Below are 22,391 nucleotides of genomic sequence, written 5' to 3'. Positions count from 1 at the left end.
GGCCTTCTAATTTCGCCTCTATTTTCACCCGCCACTCTCAGAATGGACCTAATTTTTGCTCACCTGAATTTGTTCCACAGTGTTATATATCCATGAGAAAGACACGTTTCAAATTTGATAACTGCCTCCGAGGAAAAATTGGGAATTGAACTTTTTAAACATTTAAAATACCTATAAAACCAACTGGGTATTGTTTTTAAGACCTAAGACAAACCCAAAAATTTAATTTATCCCTTAAGCTTAGAAGTCTAAGAAAAATTGCTCCTAGAAAAAGCTAGTTAATTTGTGATGCATATCATTGATTTTTTCATAAGAAATCTGAAAGCGTATAATACATATTAGGAGTATTTTTTTAATGAAAACAAAAAGTTACAGAACGATTTCCTTCCATTGTCCGAATGAGACTATCCCAATTGATTAGTAACATTTAGTCTCAACAAATAAAAGTAGTTTCGGCATAATAACAGGAAATTTTTGTGAAAATTCTAATTTTTTTAGAAATGGAAGGTAATCTCATTAAAATTATCTGCATCACAAATTTGTACAATTCTTCTTAAGAAGCAAAAAATGCTAAGAGAACCAAGGCAATATTCTTGTTTTCCCTCTTTTCTCTTTCTAGCATATCGCCCACCATAGTGGGAAAATATCAGCCCGTTAGCCGGCTCTCAGCGAATTTGACTGAATCAGTTGATGGTCAGCCTTGAAATCCAATGTAGAATCTCTCTTGCCAACAAGTGCTACTTTGGACTAAGTAGGCAACTGAGCAGTAAAGTCCTCTCTCGACGAACAAAACTAACACTCTACAAGACCCGTCCTAACGTATGGCGCAGAAGCTTGGACGATGACAACATCCGATGAAGCGACGCTTGGAGCGTTCGAGAGAAAGATTCTGCGTAAGATTTTTGGACCTTTGCACGTTGGCAACGGCGAATATCGCAGGCGATGGAACGATGAGCTGTATGAGCTTTACGACGACATAGACATAGCGCAGCGAATAAAGATCCAGCGGCTTCGTTGACTGGGTCATGTCGTCCGAATGGATACAAACGCTCTGGCTTTGAAAGTATTCGATGCGAAGCTGGTGGTAGCAGAGGAAGGCCTCCTCTGCGTTGGAAAGATCAGGTGGAGAAGGACTTGGCTTCACTTGGTGTCCAATTGGCGCCGGTTAGCACGAGAAAGAAACGACTGGCGCGCTTTGTTAAGCTCGGCCAAAATCGTGTAAGCGGTTATCGCACCAATTAAGTAGAAGAAGAAGTTGATGGGCTGACGACATACGAAAAAAATTAACACAATGTTACTTCCTTCCCGTCGAAACAGCGACTCTTTGAACGAGTGTGTGAATATGTGTGAAATTATCGTGAAGATTTCGGCTGGCGATAAGATTGTGTTAGTGATATATGACAAAATATGAAGAGAGTCTTCGCTCACGTTGATTCGTTGCTATTGAACAACGACTGATTTAGACGAGTGAGGGAATACATGTGAAATGATCGTGCAGTTAGTTATAGTTATACAATTCAGTCATATTTAGTGCGTAAACAAAAATTCCTTTGAAATTTATCGTAACTGGAAAGGGATCGGATGAAGACTTGACTGTCACGGATAGTGTGAATCATGGCGCATCTATTATATTTGATATCAGTAGCTGATTGGTTTTTATTTTGTTTTGGTTCGCCTTGTCTATTAGGACGTCAGCACAAAATAAAATTACGAATAGCCGTTCTATTTTACATCACTCTATTTCCTTTTGTTGTGGCAGTCTATTGGACAAAAAGTTATTATTGGTTGAGAGCCACCATCTTTAATAGATTCCCCTTGATATAAATGGACACATTACTTTTTAATTGCTAATTTTACCTGAGAGGATCGAATTGAGAGCGAACCGAGATCTTGTCGTGTTTTTTACGATAATGTAAGAAGGCATTAACCAGTTGAACAGATCATACTGCGAATGATTAAATAAACAATTGTGCATGATTTTTTCTAGCGGTGAGTCTATTCGATGGATAGAACAAATTGGTAATTTTCGAACTTTGCGGCAGTCAATAACTTACACTCAATAGATCTGGAGCAACTAATTCATCTTGCTGATGTTCACGCCGCAGTTTTTGTTATGTATTGTATACAAGGTGGCGCAAAATTAATCATCCAATATTGTTTTTGAATAAATAAACTTGTTGATCTGTCAAAAAAAATCCTATTGGAAAAAGTACCTCCAATCTGATCACCCTTTAGTTACATCATAAATTAGTCATATCATGTCTGTCATCCTTTTTTGATTTAGACCTTTTTCATAGAGCCTTACTATAATCCGCAAATATATGAAAATGAAATACGTCTTTAATATCACGGCATGCATATGTATGAATTTGTATGATAACATATGAGCATATACCATCCCATACATATGTAAATACTTACAAGTACACACCGCCTACTCGTTGACGCGAGCCTGGCAGACAGTGCCCGCTCATCGCTACTTTGTTTTACATTTTTTTCTTTTTTTTTTTTGTGTTTTTTCTCTGTGTTTTTATTTTTTTTTAATGTGTGGCAATGGAAACTCAAACATTCTGAATTTTCAGATTTAGTTCAAATTTGTCGCATACGATTGATAGGTGTTTCGTGGAGGAGCAGTGACAATTCGCATATTTTGTGTTGAAAAGTTGCAAAATGTTTTTTTGTTCATTGCAAATTATGGCAAATGTAAATGCATACGCGCAACTTTTCTATGTGTAATTGTGCATATGTACGTATGTATGAAGGTATATATACATATATAAAGTCTGGCCTTCACTCAAACAGTACCACGAGAATTTTACTGATAATATTTCGAAGTTCACGAAAATTAATCGCGTTTCGGAAATTGCATTCGTTCAAACGCTATCGTCTGACCGTTTGTTCAAAACAAAAGCCAAAAACAACAAACCCAGTGTTACATATGAAGGTACATACAATTCTACAGAGCCAATATGCAATGTGACGATCTGAATGATCAACGATGATCAGTAACGCGCCAGAGCTGCTGCAACTAATTACAATGTACGGATATTTACGGGATAGAAATTGATAACTGCGATCTAAGCGAGTTAAAAAAAAGAAAAACAAAAAATAATAACAACAGTGCAAAAGCCCAACATCGAAGTATAACTGTAATCAACGAACACAAAAAAATAACAATAACAACAGCAAAAGCTCAGCAGGAGCAAATATTTTTGCAAAGCTAAATATTACAAGTGTTTTTACATACATACATACACACATATGCACATAAGTACAAGTACATAAACGTACATTTGTAAATGAAAACGAACATCCGAGTATTAATTCAGTGTGTGGCTTTTCTATTCATTTAACCGGCAATGTTGCTCACGTTTTAATTAAAATATCGCTCATACTCTCGTATCTTTTACACATTTACTATATATATGAAGAATTAATAGAATAAATTTTGTGGTTTTTATTTGCAATTAGTGCACAGCCAAGCAAAAGTTTAGTGTGGCATAAACTTGACATTCATTTCAGTGTTGGTACGCTTTTCGTCGACGCATTTGCATATGAATATTTTTTAGCGCCCGTCTTGCAACAACACAGAACAAATAAATTGTTGTGTTTGACATCATTAAATTCGTTACTTTTATTATTAAATAAATTTTTTATGAAAAGTTAACTAAATAGTGAAAGTGAAGAGTAAAATTAGTGGTGAAAATGGTGTACGAGTCATCGTACGACAGTGGCCGCAGGCCTTTCAAGCCCGACCTGACACGCGGCTATTGGGCGGCACCGAGTGATTTCATCTACACTTGCATCAGTTTGGGCTTTCGCATGGATGTGGTGTCGATGGGCTGGTTTCTTTACCAGCACATGGGAGGTGAGATAAATTGAAATAATTTTTTTTAACAATTTTAGATAATTATTATATTAAACTTTATTTAGTCCAAAAATGAATTTTTATGGGCCAATATCCCACCTGCTAGTTGCCTTTATTCATGTAATGTAATAATTTATAATAATATTTCGTATAAATAATATAAAATTAAGGATAAAAATATTACGTGAATGAAAAATTACAAACTCTACAAAAATTGCACACAGTAATAACACGTCGCAACAAAGGAAACTAACTTAGAATTTAACTGGGAATTTGGTCGATTATTAAATGGTCGCTGACACAGAAACGTTCGAAGTCTATACAGAAATATTTAAATTATAAGCAAAAGTATTATGAGGACACAATAAGATGCATTTTTCCTCCCAAGTCCAGATATTGAGGGTGTTTTTGCACTTTCGAGAATGTATCGCATCTTAATAAAAAAACCAATCAAAAATTCTTTTTTATAAGTTTTCTGAAATGCAATGCGATGAAAATTTGTCCTTACTTTCACTCTTTGCTCCGTGTAAAAGACGTTTGAGATTGCTCGGTCTCGCTTTTCTGGACAACATTGTGGCTGTTACCAATCTCAACCTAGCTGGTACAGTCAGCTTTTTGATTTCACCTATTCACAATTTCACCTATCCTAACCAAACCTTCAATTATTGCTTAGGGAAGCAAAGTAAATTGAAAACTTTGAAGCCATTTTGCTAGAATTTTTGATCTTTTGAGTTACAGTACTTTACTAAGAAGCGAACGCTATACAGTTTTTAGTGCTCGAATACAAGGTGGCGCAAAATTAATCACTCTATTTGGAAGGATTATTGTATAATTTTTGCAAATGGCGTCGGACGTCAATCACATTTGACACTTGCGAACTAGAACTTGCGAACAGAAACTGAAAAGGTCAAAATAAAGACTTCCATCATTCAAAAAGTTTGTTTTTTTGGATGATTAATTCTGCGCCACTTTGAACATTGAGAATCTGGTTTCGTTTGAAATATTTCTTTGTAACCCGTCTTTTCAGTTCTCCCTATATATAATTTTTAAGTTAAAAAATATGCTGAAAACTTTTAGCAATCTAATGACTGTATAAACAGTCCTTATCACAATTTTTTTCCCATAAATTTCACGAAAATCTTCATCTATCATCATCAATCTAAAAACATTTTTCTCATTTTATGTCAAGAAGTTTTATAAAAGAAAAGAGTTTTCCAATTTTCTCAGTATATTTGTTTCATTTGATAACCACATCATCCCCCCTAGGCCGGAAATATGATTGTGATATCTTGCGGAAATAAAGTTGGAAAATTTATTTCAGAAAATAACTTTCACATTTTTGGGCAAGGAAAACTTAAACCCCGAATTTAATAGGATTGAGTTATGGCATCGCATAACACTCGATTTTCTCATGGGTCAGAAAAAAAGCTACAATTTGCCGCTCTGTGAACTCTTTGCGCTGCTAAAACTTGATAATTTTGAAATCAAGCTTTGTAAGTTACAAAATATTTCAACGCAGAGTGCGATATGCAGAATTTTTATGCCAAAAGTGAATTTAGACAAAACTTTAATTTTTTTAATAATTATTATTTTTTTAGTAAAAATTAAATTATGTACCTTAAAAGTTATAAAGCAACTCTTCAGCACACCATCAAAAACGATTTATGCTAATGTTGGTGTTCTCTTCTTGTTAATTGGCGCGATAACCGCTTACGCGATTTTGGCTGAGTTCTCATCCGATGCTTCGCAGTTATTTTCATTGCGGGGCATTTTTAAGTGGCGGGTCCCAAACCCAGCGCACAACCAGCTATTCTGGAATGTTTCGCCTTCTCACGTTAGCTCACTCCCGAACGGGTGTTCGGAAGCTACCCAGAGGATACGCGGGCTAATCCCGGACGTTGTGATCTGCTTGAACCATATGTAGAAGAATCGTCCTGGCCACTCCCAAGTGCATGGCGATCAGTAACTTTCCCCACTTGCGTGGACTTCTACACATGGAACCATCCTCCATGGTTGGTGTTAGAAAGCTTAGTAATTCTAAAAACTCAATGGAATGCTTACCACATCAAAATGTTTAGAAAGAAAGTAAAGCAAAAACAATGCAATATGAAGAATGTAGATTAATAGTTTTTACATTTTAAAAACTTATGGAGGTGGATAAATTATATAATTCCTATTTTATAATATATTATTTTATATTATTTCAATTTTTTTTTGTTTTTTTTATAAATTACTTTTTCAAACACAATTATAAATGCATATTTGTAAACAAGAATGGATAATGGGCGCATGGACATGGTGTTGCATAGGTTTTATTTTTAATTATAATTAAAAAGGAAATTAGGTACGCAGTCTTATAACCCATTAAATTTTAGAACAACAAAGTGTAAGTTTTAAGTTACTCATATTTCTCGTTGATTTTTGATAATTTTTTCCCTTGAAGGTGTTTCGCATTTTCGCCATAATTTTCTTTTTTTTTGAAATTTTGATAAAAATTGATCGAAATATCACGAATTTTGTACAACGTTTGAAATTTGGATTGTTAGGCGATTTTGTTATAGAATGGACTATGTTTTTTCTAAAACATGTTAGAAATTAAAACTAAATATTAATAATAATTTCGGAGGGGTTTTAGAAACTTTTCCAAAATCTGATATTCTTTCATTATCCTTTCCTTGCATTGCGCTACTCCGCGAAATTGTTGGTCAAGATGAGTTTTCCTGGTTTTCAGTCAAAAGTTATGAGATATTTAATGATCGTAAATGAAGTCTTTCATAAGCGCGTCATAACCACACTTCAAACAGTGCAACAAATGGTCTTAATTTCGTTCAATTTTTCCTACCTCTGAGTGCTTTATGATTTATGGTTGCCTTGTGAGTTGAAACATCCCGAGAGTGATGTCACTTCTCATGATCCTACACTATTTCGAGCAATGATTGAATCGAATATTGGTATCGAAATTTGAATCACTAGACATTTTTGAATGCATGAAACGGAATCAACAACATAAATAAATGGCACGCATATTTAGCAACAAATATTTGTTGACTGTCGCTCTGTAGCATTACCTACTTATTTATTTACTTTGTTAACGAGTTCAGTTAAGTGCACAATAGATTTTTATCATTATACATTAATGCTCGCGTGCTCTCTTTTCATTTTGGAGGAAATATGACTCAATCTCTCTGCATTTAGTCCATATTGAGTAATCGCATTCACGTGGGTGTGGCGAAATTCCACAGTTTTATTTATTTACATATTATTTTAGGCAAAAAAAACTTTACGAAGGAGCTCTATGAGTTTCATATGGAAATTACCAAATTTTGTTGGCCTATGAAATCCATTTCTTGAAAAGGTTTATCAAACACTATTTTCAAATTAAATAAGGAATAAAATGGTGTACCACCTTGTTCAAAAAGTTTCCGAAATATATTCAGAAAATCCAAATACAAATTTATTACTCAAAAGTGATATTATCGCCTTTGAAGTACTCCCCCCACCAATCGCAACGCACTTATACTAGCCTTTGATCCAGCTCTCGAAATATTTGTGAACTCTAATAGTTTTTTGGCTCGATCAAACGGAAAAAACTTGTAGGGAGCCATAACAGATGAATCCGATGACTGTTGGATGATAGTCGTTTCGTTCTTGGTCGAAAATTCACGTATAACGACGATACTGTGCGATGTTGCAAAATTCAATTTTTTGACTAATTCCTCGCAAGCGTTTCATAACCCCCAAATAATAGTCCTCACCAACTTTCTGACCTTCTGGTAAAAATTCGTGGTACAGGACGGTTATCATGTTTTTGTTTAAGATGGGTTTGTTTTTGCATGTATAGGGTGGGCGGGTGTTAAAATTTGCTTTTTGAATCGGCTATAAAAAAAAAAACTAATCAATACTTTTTCTAACTTTTTTTTATTTTGAAGATTGAACATTGTCATTTATGAATAAAAAATAATATCGTTCAAATGACTGCCACGACTGGCTTTATAGTAATTCGATCAATCCAATTTTTAAGCACATTTTCGATTGTTTGGGCTCCAATTTCATGAATGGCAACTTCGATTTCGTCTTTTAAGGGGTTAGGTGGGTTTGAAAATTTCAAAAAATCGATTTTTTTTTTGTCTTATTAAATAGTATAATATGTTTAAAATATTCTCCTAAAATTTCAAATTGATCCGAGTAAAATTCTACGAGATAGACTCTTCAGAAGTTCCGCCCATCAGGCCATGTCAGTGCAGCGTTTCGCAGGTATACGCGTTTATCTCAAAACTCGATTTTTTAAGTCGGTGGACACGATTTCTCGAAAAGTTATGAAGCGATTTTGTTCAAATTTTGCACACATCTTTGGAATAACATTATCAAGTTATTGAATGAAGGATTTTTTTTTATTTTTATTACAACTAATTTTTTTGAGCCAACATATGACGAAAATTTGACCAAAAAATGAGTTTTTTTGTTCAAAGTCTGTCAAAAATTCAAATTAAATTTTTTTTTTCCTTCGTCCAGTAACGAGATTTATCCATGTACTAACGAAATATTTTCGGTTTTTTGATTTTAAGTGAACCAATAAAGAGTTATGCTGTCCACGGCAAGAGCATTTTTTTGTGAGACGTTAAGGGAGATGAGGTACCAACGGCTGAGTTTTCGGAATTTTTAAATAAAAATTTCACAAAATACTGTTTAAATATGTATCTTTGATATGCTGAATTGTTTAAATAAAATATATGATTGTATATATTAAAAAAAAAAATAGTAAAAATACCCTTTTTTTGAACCTCTGTAACCCACCTAACCCCTTAAAGCATCAATCGTCTCTGGATGGTTCGCATAGCATTTGTCCTTAACGGCTCCCCTCAAAAAATAGTCCAACGGGCTTAAATCACAGCTCCGAGGCGGCCAATTGATATCGGAATTCAAAAACGGTAGCCAAAAGTTCGAGTGTAACTTTGGCAGTGTGACAAGTCCTGTTGAAACCAAATGTCGTCCATGTCATCCTCTTCAATTTTTGGGAAAAACTCGTTGAGCATGTCACGGAAATAGGTTTTCAATATTTCCTAATTTTGTTCAAGCGTATAGTGTCCCATTTCGTAAATGTCAAACCTCTAAGTAAATTATGAACACATTTGACATGTCATTTGTGTTACCATTCTCAAAAAAATAGGTGGTTCAAAAAGCTAAAGCTATATGGCCCACCCTGTATTTACAGTTTGAGGATAGAGCACCACTTTTGAAAATCAATTACATTTTATAGATACAAAAATATAGTGTATGTTCATTTTAACCTCTGAAGGTTATTTGATGGATTTATCTGTAGCATAACGTCTCAATATCAGAGGAGGTATTCTATTCATAAAAAAAGTTTATGCTTCATTTTTAGTATTGCAATTAAAATAATAATATACTGCAGTTTATTCATTTCCAATACCTTTGATTATTGCTTTCCTTTTAATTCGTTTTTTTATTTTTATCATTCATCAAACACGTAGTTGAGGGCCACAACCTTACATTAGTATGCAGCACTAGTATCACAGCCTTTTTTTAATTCGTTTGTCTTATTTTTTATTGCATTTTTCTCCTGATGAACAAAATAATTCAATGTACTATCAGAATTTATTGCACTTAATTTTATTGTACGAAATTTTGCCTCATATTTTCACGTCATGATTTCATAGTTCAATGCTAGAAATTTTAATTTATTAAATATCTATTTTATAATTATTTCAAATAACTTATTTTTACAAATTCAGTAAATTTATTATAGCTTAATATATTCGAGATAGATAAGAACTCTATGCAATGAAATGAATACGCCTCTAAATTATACAAATTTTGCAATATCAGTTGTATGTACATATGTCAATCATCAACAACCTTTGGCTAAGCGATAAGCCAACTTATTTTTATTTTCAATACAAATCTGATAGGTGTTGAAAAGTTGAAAAAATTACATTCAAAACAAAAAAACTCAACCCTTTGTATTTACCTATTTTCATTAATGCTACGACAAAAATTTATTATTATTCAAATTTATTTATTTATTTATTCATTATTTATATAAATACTAATAAATTTTTAAGGACTTAAAAGCCGTTCCAGTATTTGTTTTAATTTAAAAGTGTTTTAAAATATATATAAATACATGCCTAGTGTGCTAAGTAAGTATCAAATTTGTTTCAAATGATTTTTTGCTCTTATCACAAAAATGTTTAAAGGAAAATCATGTTGCCACTATGACTTTTCATAACCCTCTGCAGAGCAGGCTTACTTTCAACAATGATTATACGCCCATGTTCTTATACATAGTAACATAGTTCATCAATATGCAATCAAATCGGTGGAGCGATTATTTAGAAATTGTGAAAAAATGTCGTGCATCCCCGCTGATTTTCTTATTAGCGAAATTGACCAGCCATTAGGATCATTATCATTATACCGAGCAAAAGTAGTGATCTGTCTAATGCTTATACCTAGAACCGTAGTATGGGACACCGGTGTACCTTCGTCACTCTTTTGAAGCCTTATTTCATACTTCCCTAGTCCAAAAATGTATTAGCTCATTAAATCCTTAAATTTATGAATGAACATTTCGGTAAATCTATTGCTCTCAATATTAAGTATAAGCAATCGTTATACGAATAGATTTATAAAACCTCAGAGTGTACTAGTGAATACAAAGTACACACAAAATCAATCGCTCTATTGAACCCCATGAAAAGACTTCTCATAAAAAGTATATCTGCCGTTCGGAGTCGGCTTAAAACTTTAGGTCCATCCATTTGTGTAACAACATCAAGACGCACGCCACAAATAAAAAGGAGAGATTGGCCAAACACATAACAGAAGTTTAAGCTCCAATTAGTTATTCAATTTTTTTATTGAAAGATTTATAAATGACGTCATACCTCACTCATATTTCACACTTCTGAACTAGACAGTTGCAGAAAAGTAATGGAGCTCGTAATTTAAAGTATCGGCACTAAATTTTTGATTACTCTCAAAGGTCAATTTCAATGAATTGCAAATTGAATGAAGTTGGCAATTCGCCTTTTGAAATATTTTAAGTCATATATTGCCTACATCTGTGAAACAATGAGCACCATTTTGCACATTTTAAGCTATTTGGTATTTGCTTGTGACGCTCACATTGACAAAATCTTTCATAATTTCATAATTTTTCCAGACTGTGCATTTCTCCTCTTATTTCCTCTTCATCGTATAAATCAAATTATGCTTTCAAGCAATCAGCTCAAACACAACGTATAGTCCACACTATAGTAGGCCGTAGTAAGCTATGCACAAAAATTGCGCTAAAACTAAAATATTTCCATCGATATTACAATAACAAAAAACTAATCAAATCTTTCCAACATTTTTCTTGCTTTCTTTAACAGGCGCCATTATTCCCTACATCCTTTGTATGTTTCTCTTTGTCGTACCAATTATTGTGATACAGTCATTTATGGGTCAATTCTCCAGCACCGGTTTCATATCGACTTTTCGCATATCGCCAATTTTTAAAGGTAAAAAAAAAAATGTATTTGTTTGTATATTCATAAATAAAATAATTACAACTTAGAGCAGAAAAGCATAAATTCTTATTTCTATGAATAAAATCTACAGGTCTGGGTTATATAAGCTTATTCGTCAATTTGGCTGTACTATCCTACTACAGCTTGTTTGCAGCTGTGCCGTTACTTTATTTATTTCACTCGTTACGCCCCACTTTACCCTGGAGCTGTGAGGGTATAGAAAAGTGGTTTCCAAATAGCACTGAAGCAGAAGTTAAGCATGTAAGTACATAGGAAAATAAAAATATTAATACATGTAAATAAATTTTTGTAATTTTTTTATTCATTTTATAACTCTGCAACAACCTGTTAATAGTCCTGTAAAATGCTAGATGTAGTGGAGATAAATGCTAGCATGATCGCTAGCAATGAGTCAAATAGATATATTGGCTATGAAGTGCCCTCTGTGTTGTTCTTCAAGTAAGTTCAAGTACAGGCTTAAGGGGTTATACGCAGTTATGAAGCAAATAAAAGACGGGTAGTCAAGGATTTATCCTGAAGAAACTTCAGAATATTTTAATTTGAAAATTGCTGGCGGTTATAAAAGCATCCTTCAAGAACGTAACAAAATTTTTTATTTATGAAAATGTTGATTATAGAGCGCGCTGCAGGCGATTTCTGGAACCTCCTTTAAAAAAAGACGATTTACGGTGTACATCGTAACTCAGGATTGGATTATCTGAAATCAAAAAACCAAACAAATTTTGTTAATATATTAGATTATCTAGTAATTAATCGTTCGGCTAATCAAAATAGTGAATTTTCACAAAATGGCAGCTTTTAAAACAAATGATTTTGATTTTTACGTTAAAATTTGGCCGAAAGGAACGATTAATTACTAGAAAATGTATCTTTAAAGATTGAGTTAAAACGGTTGACCGATCAAACAAGCCGTTTTCGAGATATCGTGTACACCGACTTGAAAAATGCCGTTTTGAAAAAAACACGTTTAAAGTTTCAATACCTACCTTAAAACGTGCCGAGGCATATTTTTTATTTTCTACATATTTAGGTATAACTCCGAAAGTATTCCTTAGATCTACTTCAAATTTCGTGCGTATACTTTTGAATATATGTACATTACAAAAATGCAATAAAAAAAATCGATTTTTTTGAAAGTCATAACTGCGTATAACCCCTTAATATTTCTCCGAGAAATCTCTCATCATTAAATACTTTCAGCTCGATTTTTGGTGGTGATGATGTGATGGAGAGTTATGAGTATGAGAGTCCTTTTCTGTTCTCATGGGAGTTGCTTGTTTGCACGCTGCTTAGTTGGGCTATCGTAGCAGGTGTCTTTTATCGTTTCTACAATACCGAGCTGGTTTGTATATTTGAAATGTTGTGAATTGTTTTTATGCTTGACATAAACATGAAGTTTGACCATTTAAAGTTCTGAAAAATAGTTAGTAAAATAAAGATATACAAATATTTTATCAAATAGTCTAATAAACCTATAAATATCATGATATATAAATAATAATAAAATTCAGATGCATATGTGAATGATCTGGCACCAAGGCAGTTGCAAGTTATAATAACTAACCATACTGGGTGGTCCATACAGTAGTTTTTTAATCAATGTTAATATTCCAGTGGCAGCTGCTTCCCGCTGGTTTGATTTTCGATTATTTTTTTTAATTTTTAAAAAGAAACCACGCATCGACCACCCTGTACATTAGGTTGTTGTGTCGTGAAGGTTATTTGCAAAGACCCTGATGCCAAGGTATTTCCATGTGGTTGTGAACCAAAGTGAAATGACTCTTAGAGGTGTGCTCTTTAGCATAATTTCACAGAATTAGTTAGTAGACTGTTATTAGGCTTTGAGCGAATTTGACAAAATCAGTTGATAGGCTGACGTCATTTGGGATGTGTTTACAAAAGACTGAGGTTGTGTTAGTGATATTCGAAAAAAATCAACACAGTTTTCACTCATGCTACTTCGTTGCCATCTGAACAACGAATGATTGGACGAGTGTGTGAATATGTGAGAAACTGATCGTGCAGGATTCGGCTGACTCTCCCAAGTGACGTGACAGCCGAAGTTCGCCTTACAATTTTGTTTTCACCATACTTAAGAAGCAAACTTGGTAAATCTATAATTTTTGGTTGTGAACTGCTTTCTAACTGCTTATTTACTAAAATGAATATTATTATTCTATTCTGCTTTGTGTCTGTCTCTCTTTCTCTCTCTCCCTCCCTCTCTTCCATAGATGAGCAAATTTTTACGCTATACCATTTGGACTTCCCTGATTTTACTGTTGATATGCGTCGGACGTTTCATGTTGTTATCTAATGATTGGAGTTATATCTTCAGTTATTTTATGGCAAAACCTGTTGATATTGTTGAAGGCATACCCAACACTGTACTCTTTATAGTATCGGCATTCGGTCCTGGCTGGGGTTCTATTATTGCCCTAGCCAGCTTTAATCGCTTCCGGGCAAATATCATGAATTATAGTTGGATTATTTGTCTGGGACAAATGGGCATATTTATGGCTTATGGCATTATAACACATATAATTCAGGGTTACTTTAAATGTAAGTATGAAAAAGGAGCCTATCAGTCCTATTCTGCAAGCCGTACGATTTGAAATCAATGAGATTTGCAAACACTATTTCAGATATTTTTTGACGAAAATTCAAAAATTTGGCACTGAAACATTGGATATAACGTAAATAATGTGTTTCTAGCAGTTTTCATTTGAAAAATGTTTTACTTTCAATACAAATATTCAAAAATATTTTGCGAACTGCTACGATTTGCAGAACATTCCTGTGTGAAAAACTTTGTAAAATACGAACATAGTTTACTTTCTTTTTCAATTTGTTTCCAGCTCTTACCATTCACTACGATGATGTAGACAATTTGTATGTGTATGTGAATCATCATTGGGCACTATATTTGTCCAGCGGCAGCGTAATGGCAGAGATGAGTTGGTCAAACCTATGGTCAATAATCTTCTATGCAATGCTGACGTTGACGGCGTTGATAACAATGGTATGAACTTATATAATGTGGCGCAGAATTAATCACCATATCTTCGTCGTTGTACGTCAATCATATTTGACACTTGTGAACTAGACAGCTGCAGTGTGCGTATACAAACAGACAAGCAGTGGAGCGCGCAAAGATCTAAAAAACGATTTCCATTATTCGAAATCGTTTTTTGTTTCATCTAAAAAAGGAAATTCAAAAACCAAATTGAATGATTAATTTTGTGCCACTTTATATGTGCTATGTCATATTTCCATTGATCTCAAGAAATATTTATTAAAATAATTTCAATTTATTGTGTTTGTTTTTTCTTCCTTTCAAACAGATAACCTGCTTATTTTCTATATATCAAAGCATTTTCGATGAGTTCGAAATACTTCGTTCACGAAGAACCGAAGTTACACTTGGGCTCATTGGCGTACTAGCATTTTTATCCTTATATACCTGTTCGAATGTAAGTACCCGTAGTTACAAACGTAATTTCCAGCGATATTCGGAGTCATAATAGAGTCACATTTCGGAGCTTGTATGCTCATAAAGACCGCAAGAGTCCGAAATGAAGATGTTTCACTTCCTGCAAAGACCGACCTTCATATGTGAGCTTAAGTTCATACATCAAAGAAGCCTCAGTATGAGTCATATGTGACTCTTATTGTCAATATATATGACTCCTATAGTCTCTTATGTTTCTTACTAGTCACATAAACGACTCTTTTTGAATTATTTCCCAGACTCACTTAATACTGTTCTCTGCAAATGTTTTGCAAAATGCATAAAAAATCACCAATATACCTACAGTGGCTCTTAGCTTATTGCGTGAGATTCTTTAGTCATAAGAATACGTGTGATATTTTTAAATTTGTATTTAAATTACAATAACAAAAAGATTAAATGTCCATTCAAATATTTAATTAATTTACAAAAAAATATTATACAGCGTAAAAAGACCTAACGGAATGTTACATGTGTCCAGGTAAACTTAAAAATTTATTTAAATTTTATGAAGATTTTTACTAACCAATATTTTGTAGGGTAACCTTTTGTAGGGTAACCTTAAAATTGATTTTAACCTAAATTGCATAGAGCCTTCAAGTTTTTTGGTAAATTCGGGTGCTACTTTCATCCACATCTGTTGTAACGACATTTGTAAATCCTGTCGGTTACTTGTATTTTATTCTTGATTTTCCTCAATATTCGTCTCTCGTGAGCCTTTCAAGAAAATTTATTAGGGGCATCGTGACCTTTGACAACCAATCTATAATAAAGATGATATTAATCAATGTTTCGAATTTTATATACGATTTATGAAAATTTAAAAAATTTTCATCGAAATTTCAATTTAAGTAAAACAAAGTACAAGGTCCCGCTTTTTTATATTGAGAACTCTTTCCGAGAAGCCACTGATGACCTCCCACGTTTCTTCACTACCTGTCGATTACATTTTCAGTGGTTATGTGACCGACTGCATCCTCCAGCATTCGACGTTCTTGATCCCAACGCATGCATTGGAGGAATGTGTGTTCAGCGTCATCACCGTATATGCATGGGGTGTTCGCATTTCCCTATTTTGAACAGGTATTTCTGGAAATACCCGTACCCCGAAAGCATTTGGGTTGTATAAAAATTGACTTCGCCGAAGTTCCTGTTGTTCCATGTTGCGACATCTTTTATAAGCCTAACCCTTCATCAGCCACGTGTTTCGTTAATCCAGCGGTCTTGCCGTAGACTTAGCATTTCATCGCTTATTTCGCGCGCTGCAGGCTTGCTAACTCTTCGTTCTATTCCCTCTTGCTTTAATGCTGATATCGTTTTCCTTTCAAAAGCTAATAAGTCTATCGGTATTGAACCGCTTATTGCTCCGATGCTTGTACCGATGCTAAGAGCTTGCATCGATGCTTTACCTTTAGCGCATTTGCCCACAGTTCAGCTCCGTATAAGAGAACGGAGAGCGTGGTAGCCATCATTATTTCCCGTTGGACCCCCTATGTTTGGCATCAGTAGTACTGAGTAGGGATGCCAATATTAGCGGCTTTCACTGCCGGTTTTCACTCAGGATGTGACGCCTATACAACGAGAATCCCCTGGAGTTTGGTAAACGAGTTTGCGGTCTCGTAAGTAATTTCTCATTACGAGCTGTAGGTATGCCGGAATTTTGAACCTTAGCTCTAAGGTGGTCAATATGTCCGCCCATCTTACGCTATTGAAAGCGTTCCTCACACCTAAGGTGGCTATGCTTCGCTTTCGGATTGCTACTATATAATAGTCTAAGAGCTCATGACCAAAAAACCTAACATATTTTATACTTCTTGAAATTTTGTGTGAGATTAGTTTTTTAATACTAGAATCGATATCCGGCGGGCTGGCTGCTCAATAGCGGTCTTAATTATGCGTTCTTATTTTTTAAAATTGTTAATAAAAAACATTTACTCAACATATTTTATACCACTTGAAATTTTAACAGAATTTCATTTACGGTCTGTATAAAATGAAACGATGGTTGCCAGCCCATTCTCATGGTCCCAAAGTACTGCCAGCCCATGTTGAAAGTGCGTTGATGGAAGCACAAGTCAACATATTTTATACCGGCTGTCTTTTTAACACGGCATTGGCAATATAATAAATTGATGAAATGTGTAGAGCCAGCCCATTCTGATGATCCCTTCACATGCAAAATTTGGAAAATTTCATTCCTGTGAGTGCGAGCGAGACCGACTTACGTGAATGTGGGCGCACGAAAGAGAGCGTATATTGTTCATATTCTGTCTCTCCGTACAGTCTTGCAAAAATGGGAAGGATGAAAGGTTTGTTCATCAAAAAATTAGAGAATGGGATTTTTTTTCTCTTTCTTAAAAAAGGTTTATTTCTAATTTATTATTCCTTTATTTATTTATTTAATTTATTAAATGAATAGAAAAAAAAAACAAAATTAAATTTTTAATTTTCTATGTCAGAACTGAAATAGTCATTTTCTATTTCTTCAGCTTCAGCATCTGAAAGAAAATCATACCGCCAATCAAAATACCTGATAGTTGCAATATTTCGGACTATGAATGAAGGCGTAAAATACTGTACCAGATTCAATGTTGTCATTCGTTGAAGGAGTTTCTATGACAGCTCCAAGGACTGATTGAGGGAATTGGTCGCCATGAAACCAATTAAAAGAAAGAAATTCTCCATTTCTCACCCAGCCATTCGATTCTGGGAGATAACAAGTTGGAAATTTCAAATAAGCGTTTCGCCATATATTTCCAATATATTGAGCTCGGAGAAGTTGCTGATGTAACTCTGTTTTACATGGCGGTAAAGACGATGCGTCCAAATTTTTCAGCTGTTTCTGGAATGCTGCGTTTACATTTGACGCTTTATATGTCTCCCAGAATTTAGAAAAGCGACCGCTGTTCACGTCATTTATGATTCTTAAATTGTATATTTCGCATACAAATTTTTCCAGCATTTTAAATGTATGATTTTTTGTTGCGATGGAGTTTATATTCCCCAGTTCAATAAAAGCATTTTGATATTCCAGTGATTTTTTAATATCTGGAAAGGTCTTTTCTTACCTTTTCTGTAAAAGACCGGCATGGAATCCTGGTAAACTCTGGCATAGGGATAGGCCGAGTTGTTCACTGAGATCATTGATATCAATGCAACGTTTGTTATTGCCAGTTCCTAATTCCATAAATATGTGCAATTCGTCACGCGAAATATGGTCCATGTTACCCAGCATGATGATCAGTATGTCAGTATCGGAACATTTTATTAAAACATTCTCGCAGACCGCTTTACACACATGATACACAATTTTTGTATCTGCTTCCTCCTGAAGTTCGCATGACATTTCCTCATCAACGATTTTCGATACAGAGGCGCCGTCACTTGTAAATGTATAGCACACATCGTAATTAAATTTTATGGTTGAATTGCCTATAAAGGCGCCAGTTCCACTGTTCCCCAATGCTCTATGAGAAATCTGACCAGTGCGTCCTTGAATTTGCTATTTCTTAATTCTTTATTCAAATCTTTAGGTCGAGTTTGTTCGGGTCTTGTGATATTATAATCGATACTGCTGACATTTCCTCTTTGTATTCGTTCATAATCTTTAATGGATGGAGTAAAATATTGGTCGAATATGATGTCGAATATTTTGGCCGGTGTCTTCTGCATGAATGAGATAATTTTTTTTTATAAATTTCCAAAAGTGTTTGGAATTTCTTTCATTAAGTGAAGCAGGAAAAATCCATCGATTATGACTATGTCGAATATTTGCGGTATGTTAGCAGCGGCATTTATTTGTAAAACCTGAGTGATTACAGATTTTTCAGTCTTACAAATTGTTCCACCAGAATGACATAGAGATAACGGAATTGGTGTTATTGGATAAGACAATATTTTTTCGACGTCGATATTGAAATCCATGGATAATGCCACAATTCGTGCAAATAGATCCCGTTGTAAGCGTATTTCGTAGACCTGGTTGGAAAGTTTTGCTTTATTATTTACTGCATTGGCTGAAAAATTACAAATTTTAACCCTTGTGATGGCTTTCTCATGGGCTGGCAGTACTTTGGGACCATGAGAATGGGCTGGCAACCATCGTTTCATTTTATACGGACCGTAAATGAAATTCTGTTAAAATTTCAAGTGGTATAAAATATGTTGAGTAAATGTTTTTTATTAACAATTTTAAAAAATAAGAACGCATAATTAAGACCGCTATTGAGCAGCCAGCCCGCCGGATATCGATTCTAGTATTAAAAAACTAATCTCACACAAAATTTCAAGAAGTATAAAATATGTTGGGTTTTTTGGTCATGAGCTCTCCGTCTAAAACCAGAGTAGAATACAGCCTTTTTGGAGATGATTAGAAAGTTTTCTTGATGATAATTTTATTTTATATATATTATATATATTCATGATATAAAGCAACATCCTTCATTTTTGTGAATCTCGACCGTCTTTAGTAGTGAAAAGCTTAATCAGGTTATAACTGGTTCATACTTGGTTCCTAAATACTGCTCCCAGTCAAGCATTTTAAAGCACTTCGTGTAAGAAAGTATGAAATAACTCTCAGTGACTTTTCGCATAAATCTGGAAAGAACGTATAATTTAAAATCAGTAAGGATATTATATTTGTAAAATAAACTTTTCGATATTATTTCTGTAGAAGGTGGATAGTAGGTGGTAGAGTTAGGAATTGAAAGTTGAACTGAAAAAGGTTTTGCCTGCACAAAAACTGAAAATAGCTCAATAATTAATATTTACGCAATAGCCTCATATTGCATTAAGTCTAAAGAAAGAAAATGTCCAACAGAGCAGAGAAGCCATAGAAAGGCTATCCGCAAACAGTAGGCTGCACATCTATTGGGTGCCAGGTCACATGCAAAACTTCAAAAGTCTAATGTCAACTAATGGCAAAAAACTGACTCAACTCGTTCTTAGGCACTCGCGAAAAGACTGCAGAACTGCCATAGGTGTGCTAATATTGCGAAGCGGCTGTTGATCTTTTAATAGTGGGCTTCATTCTTTAGGTGAATAGCGATAATTTTGCTTTTTGACACTCCCATTGAAATGAAAATGAGCTTCATCATTCCTAGAAAGTGTTTACAGCATGAAATCGCTCGAACATAGGCTCGCAGAAATTTTAACGATTTGAATTTGAAAGGAGTAAAATCTTAGACTTACTCTTAGAATATTCAATCCTAAACCTGCCTCACTATTTTATGTATATCAGTTTTTGGAAACACCAGTGCATTCGCTATCTTTTGCACGAACTAGTCCACGTCAGTCATCGTGCAAACTTATAGCCGACGAGTTCCATATTATGCGTTATTCTTCCGTCCAATGCAACAATGCAGTTAAGGAGAAACCTTAAATTGAGAACCTTTCTGGGGGTTTGGCCCAGCTCCTCCTGCTATTTGTGGTGTGCGTCTTCATGGACAAATATAATTTTGTATTCTTTTTCATCATGTTTATGTTTATATGCCTCCTATGACCAGTGTGCTTAGACTAATTTTTGTTTCTTATATTTCCAATTTGCAGCACGGAGTCGTTTTCTTCAGCGCCATGTCAATGGATTCACTCTTCACCCAAACAGCACTCAATCTGCTACTGTTGTTGGTAGTGCTATGGGTCTATGGGCGTATTCGCTTTCAGCGTGACATAGAATTCATGTTAGGACAACGTTTCGCCACATGGAAAGTGAATATGTTGCGGTTTGTTGCACCGATTTGTCTTTGCCTTTTACTGGTGAGTTGGAGTGAATATAAATTTCAAGATCAAATCACTTGAATCACCTAAAAGTTACGCTTGTAAAAATGATAGCATTATATACTTACACATATGCTTTTACAAACATTACAGTTAATCGCGATCATTGGTTCTTTCTTCGAGCACTCTATTAGCTCAATTGTGATTCTCATTGCTGCGGTTTTCCTCATCGTTCTACCTTGGCTCTACTTGCCCGGTTACATGATCTACGTACTGCTACAAACAACGGGTTCATTTAAGATGCGCTTCCAACGTTGTAGTCGTCCAATGGACTGGTATCCCGTTGAAATGGAGGAGCGACAGCGTTACGAAGAGGCGATGGGCAATATGGAAATTACGCATCAATTAAATCAAATCACAGATGAAGTCGTGCCATAATGAGATTTTAATGCAGAATTCCGTTTAAAAAATTGCAAAGAATTATCGATAGATACCAAATGTATATAAATGTTTTGAGCTCGTAATTTTTTAAAATAAATTTGTTTGCGCAGCCTAGAATCTTGTTATAGGAATTAAAATATCTAAGTAAGATTTTTCTCAAACACTCAACAATTTTTCACTTTTTTAAGCTTTATATCACCAATTACGAATTTATAGTAAAATGATATGTTTTTTCATGTATAAATGCTTACATTTTACTTTTGTGATTTTAAAATGTCTATGTTTGGTTTAAAATTGCTAAATTTGTTTATGGAAATATATTTATAAACATACATACATACATACTTTTCGATTATTTACATATAACTATGGGTTATAATTCTATATATGTGTGTATGTGCACTTAGGTATACATTTAATAACTTCATACTCTTATCGTATCTGGCGGCCGCCGTAGCCGAATGGGTTGGTGCGTGATTACCATTCGGAATTCACAGAAACAACGTTGGTTCGAATCTCGGTGAAACCAAAATGAATAAAAACATTTTTCTAATAGCGGTCGCCCCTCGGCAGGCAATGGCAAAGCTCCGAGTCTATTTCTGCCATGAAAAAGCTCCTCATAAAAATATCTGCCGTTCGGAGTCGGCTTGAAACTGTAGGTCCCTCCATTTGTCGAACAACATCAAGACGCACACCACAAATAGGAGGAGGAGCTCGGCCAAACACCTAACAGAAGTGTACGCGCCAATTATTTATTTTTGTTTTTATTTTACTCTTATCGTATCTACCGTCTCCACTCTGTACTGCGATTCACTAACTTTTAACGATTCGACAATTGTTATTTTTGTCTACAGTATTTGTCGTTTGCACTAACGATTTTGCTATTCACAAACTTGTGCTAACTAACACTGAACAACTGCCTTCTTCTCTTTATTCAAATTGATAGAGAGTGGCATCTTTGTCAAACTAAATATCAAAGTGAGCGAATAGTTGTGTATTTGAATGTTTCTTCAATTAATTTTGCACAAAGTACGTAAAATCAAATAATTATTTATTTGAAATTAATATTTACTTAATACTTTTTGTACATATATATGTATATTGCTTGAGAATATCCAAAAAGCCGCTCCACAACCGAAAAACTCATTCCAAAACTGATTTTGAGTCATAGAAAACCTCACCCTTGGGCAAACCGGGAAAGGTCTGTTACACTATGTACATATGCTTCGGCTAATGGTCGAGTGGCTCATAGATATTCTCTATTGTTCACCTGCGGGTCGTTAATAACACCAAATTCCAAATA

At 34.5% G+C, this 22,391-nt stretch overlaps 1 protein-coding gene across 1 annotated transcript; it reads left to right on the top strand.

The window, feature by feature from the left end:
• The first annotated feature begins 2,628 nt into the window (after positions 1-2,628).
• On the top strand, positions 2,629-21,318 carry LOC129246804 (sodium- and chloride-dependent neutral and basic amino acid transporter B(0+)-like). Its single transcript, XM_054885426.1, has 10 exons — positions 2,629-3,868; positions 11,266-11,394; positions 11,495-11,664; positions 11,759-11,862; positions 12,625-12,766; positions 13,656-13,983; positions 14,280-14,443; positions 14,766-14,894; positions 20,480-20,686; positions 20,801-21,318. The coding sequence occupies exons 1-10, from the start codon at positions 3,706-3,708 to the stop codon at positions 21,083-21,085; spliced, it is 1,821 nt and encodes a 606-aa protein (XP_054741401.1). The 5' UTR covers positions 2,629-3,705; the 3' UTR covers positions 21,086-21,318.
• The last annotated feature ends 1,073 nt before the right edge of the window (positions 21,319-22,391 follow it).

This window comes from Anastrepha obliqua, chromosome 5 (genome assembly GCF_027943255.1).
Source record: "Anastrepha obliqua isolate idAnaObli1 chromosome 5, idAnaObli1_1.0, whole genome shotgun sequence".
NCBI classification, from domain to species: domain Eukaryota; kingdom Metazoa; phylum Arthropoda; class Insecta; order Diptera; family Tephritidae; genus Anastrepha; species Anastrepha obliqua.
The sequence above is the reverse complement of the archived record's forward strand: the minus strand, read 5'-3'. Positions and strand labels throughout refer to the sequence as shown.

Excerpts from the sequence above, each read along its gene's own strand:
- LOC129246804 (XM_054885426.1), top strand. The coding sequence starts at position 3,706 with ATGGTGTACGAGTCATCGTACGACAGTGGCCGCAGGCCTTTCAAGCCC. Across the intron at positions 11,665-11,758 it reads CTGAAGCAGAAGTTAAGCAT|TCCTGTAAAATGCTAGATGT; the intron begins GTAAGTACATAG and ends ACCTGTTAATAG. Across the intron at positions 11,863-12,624 it reads CCCTCTGTGTTGTTCTTCAA|CTCGATTTTTGGTGGTGATG; the intron begins GTAAGTTCAAGT and ends AAATACTTTCAG.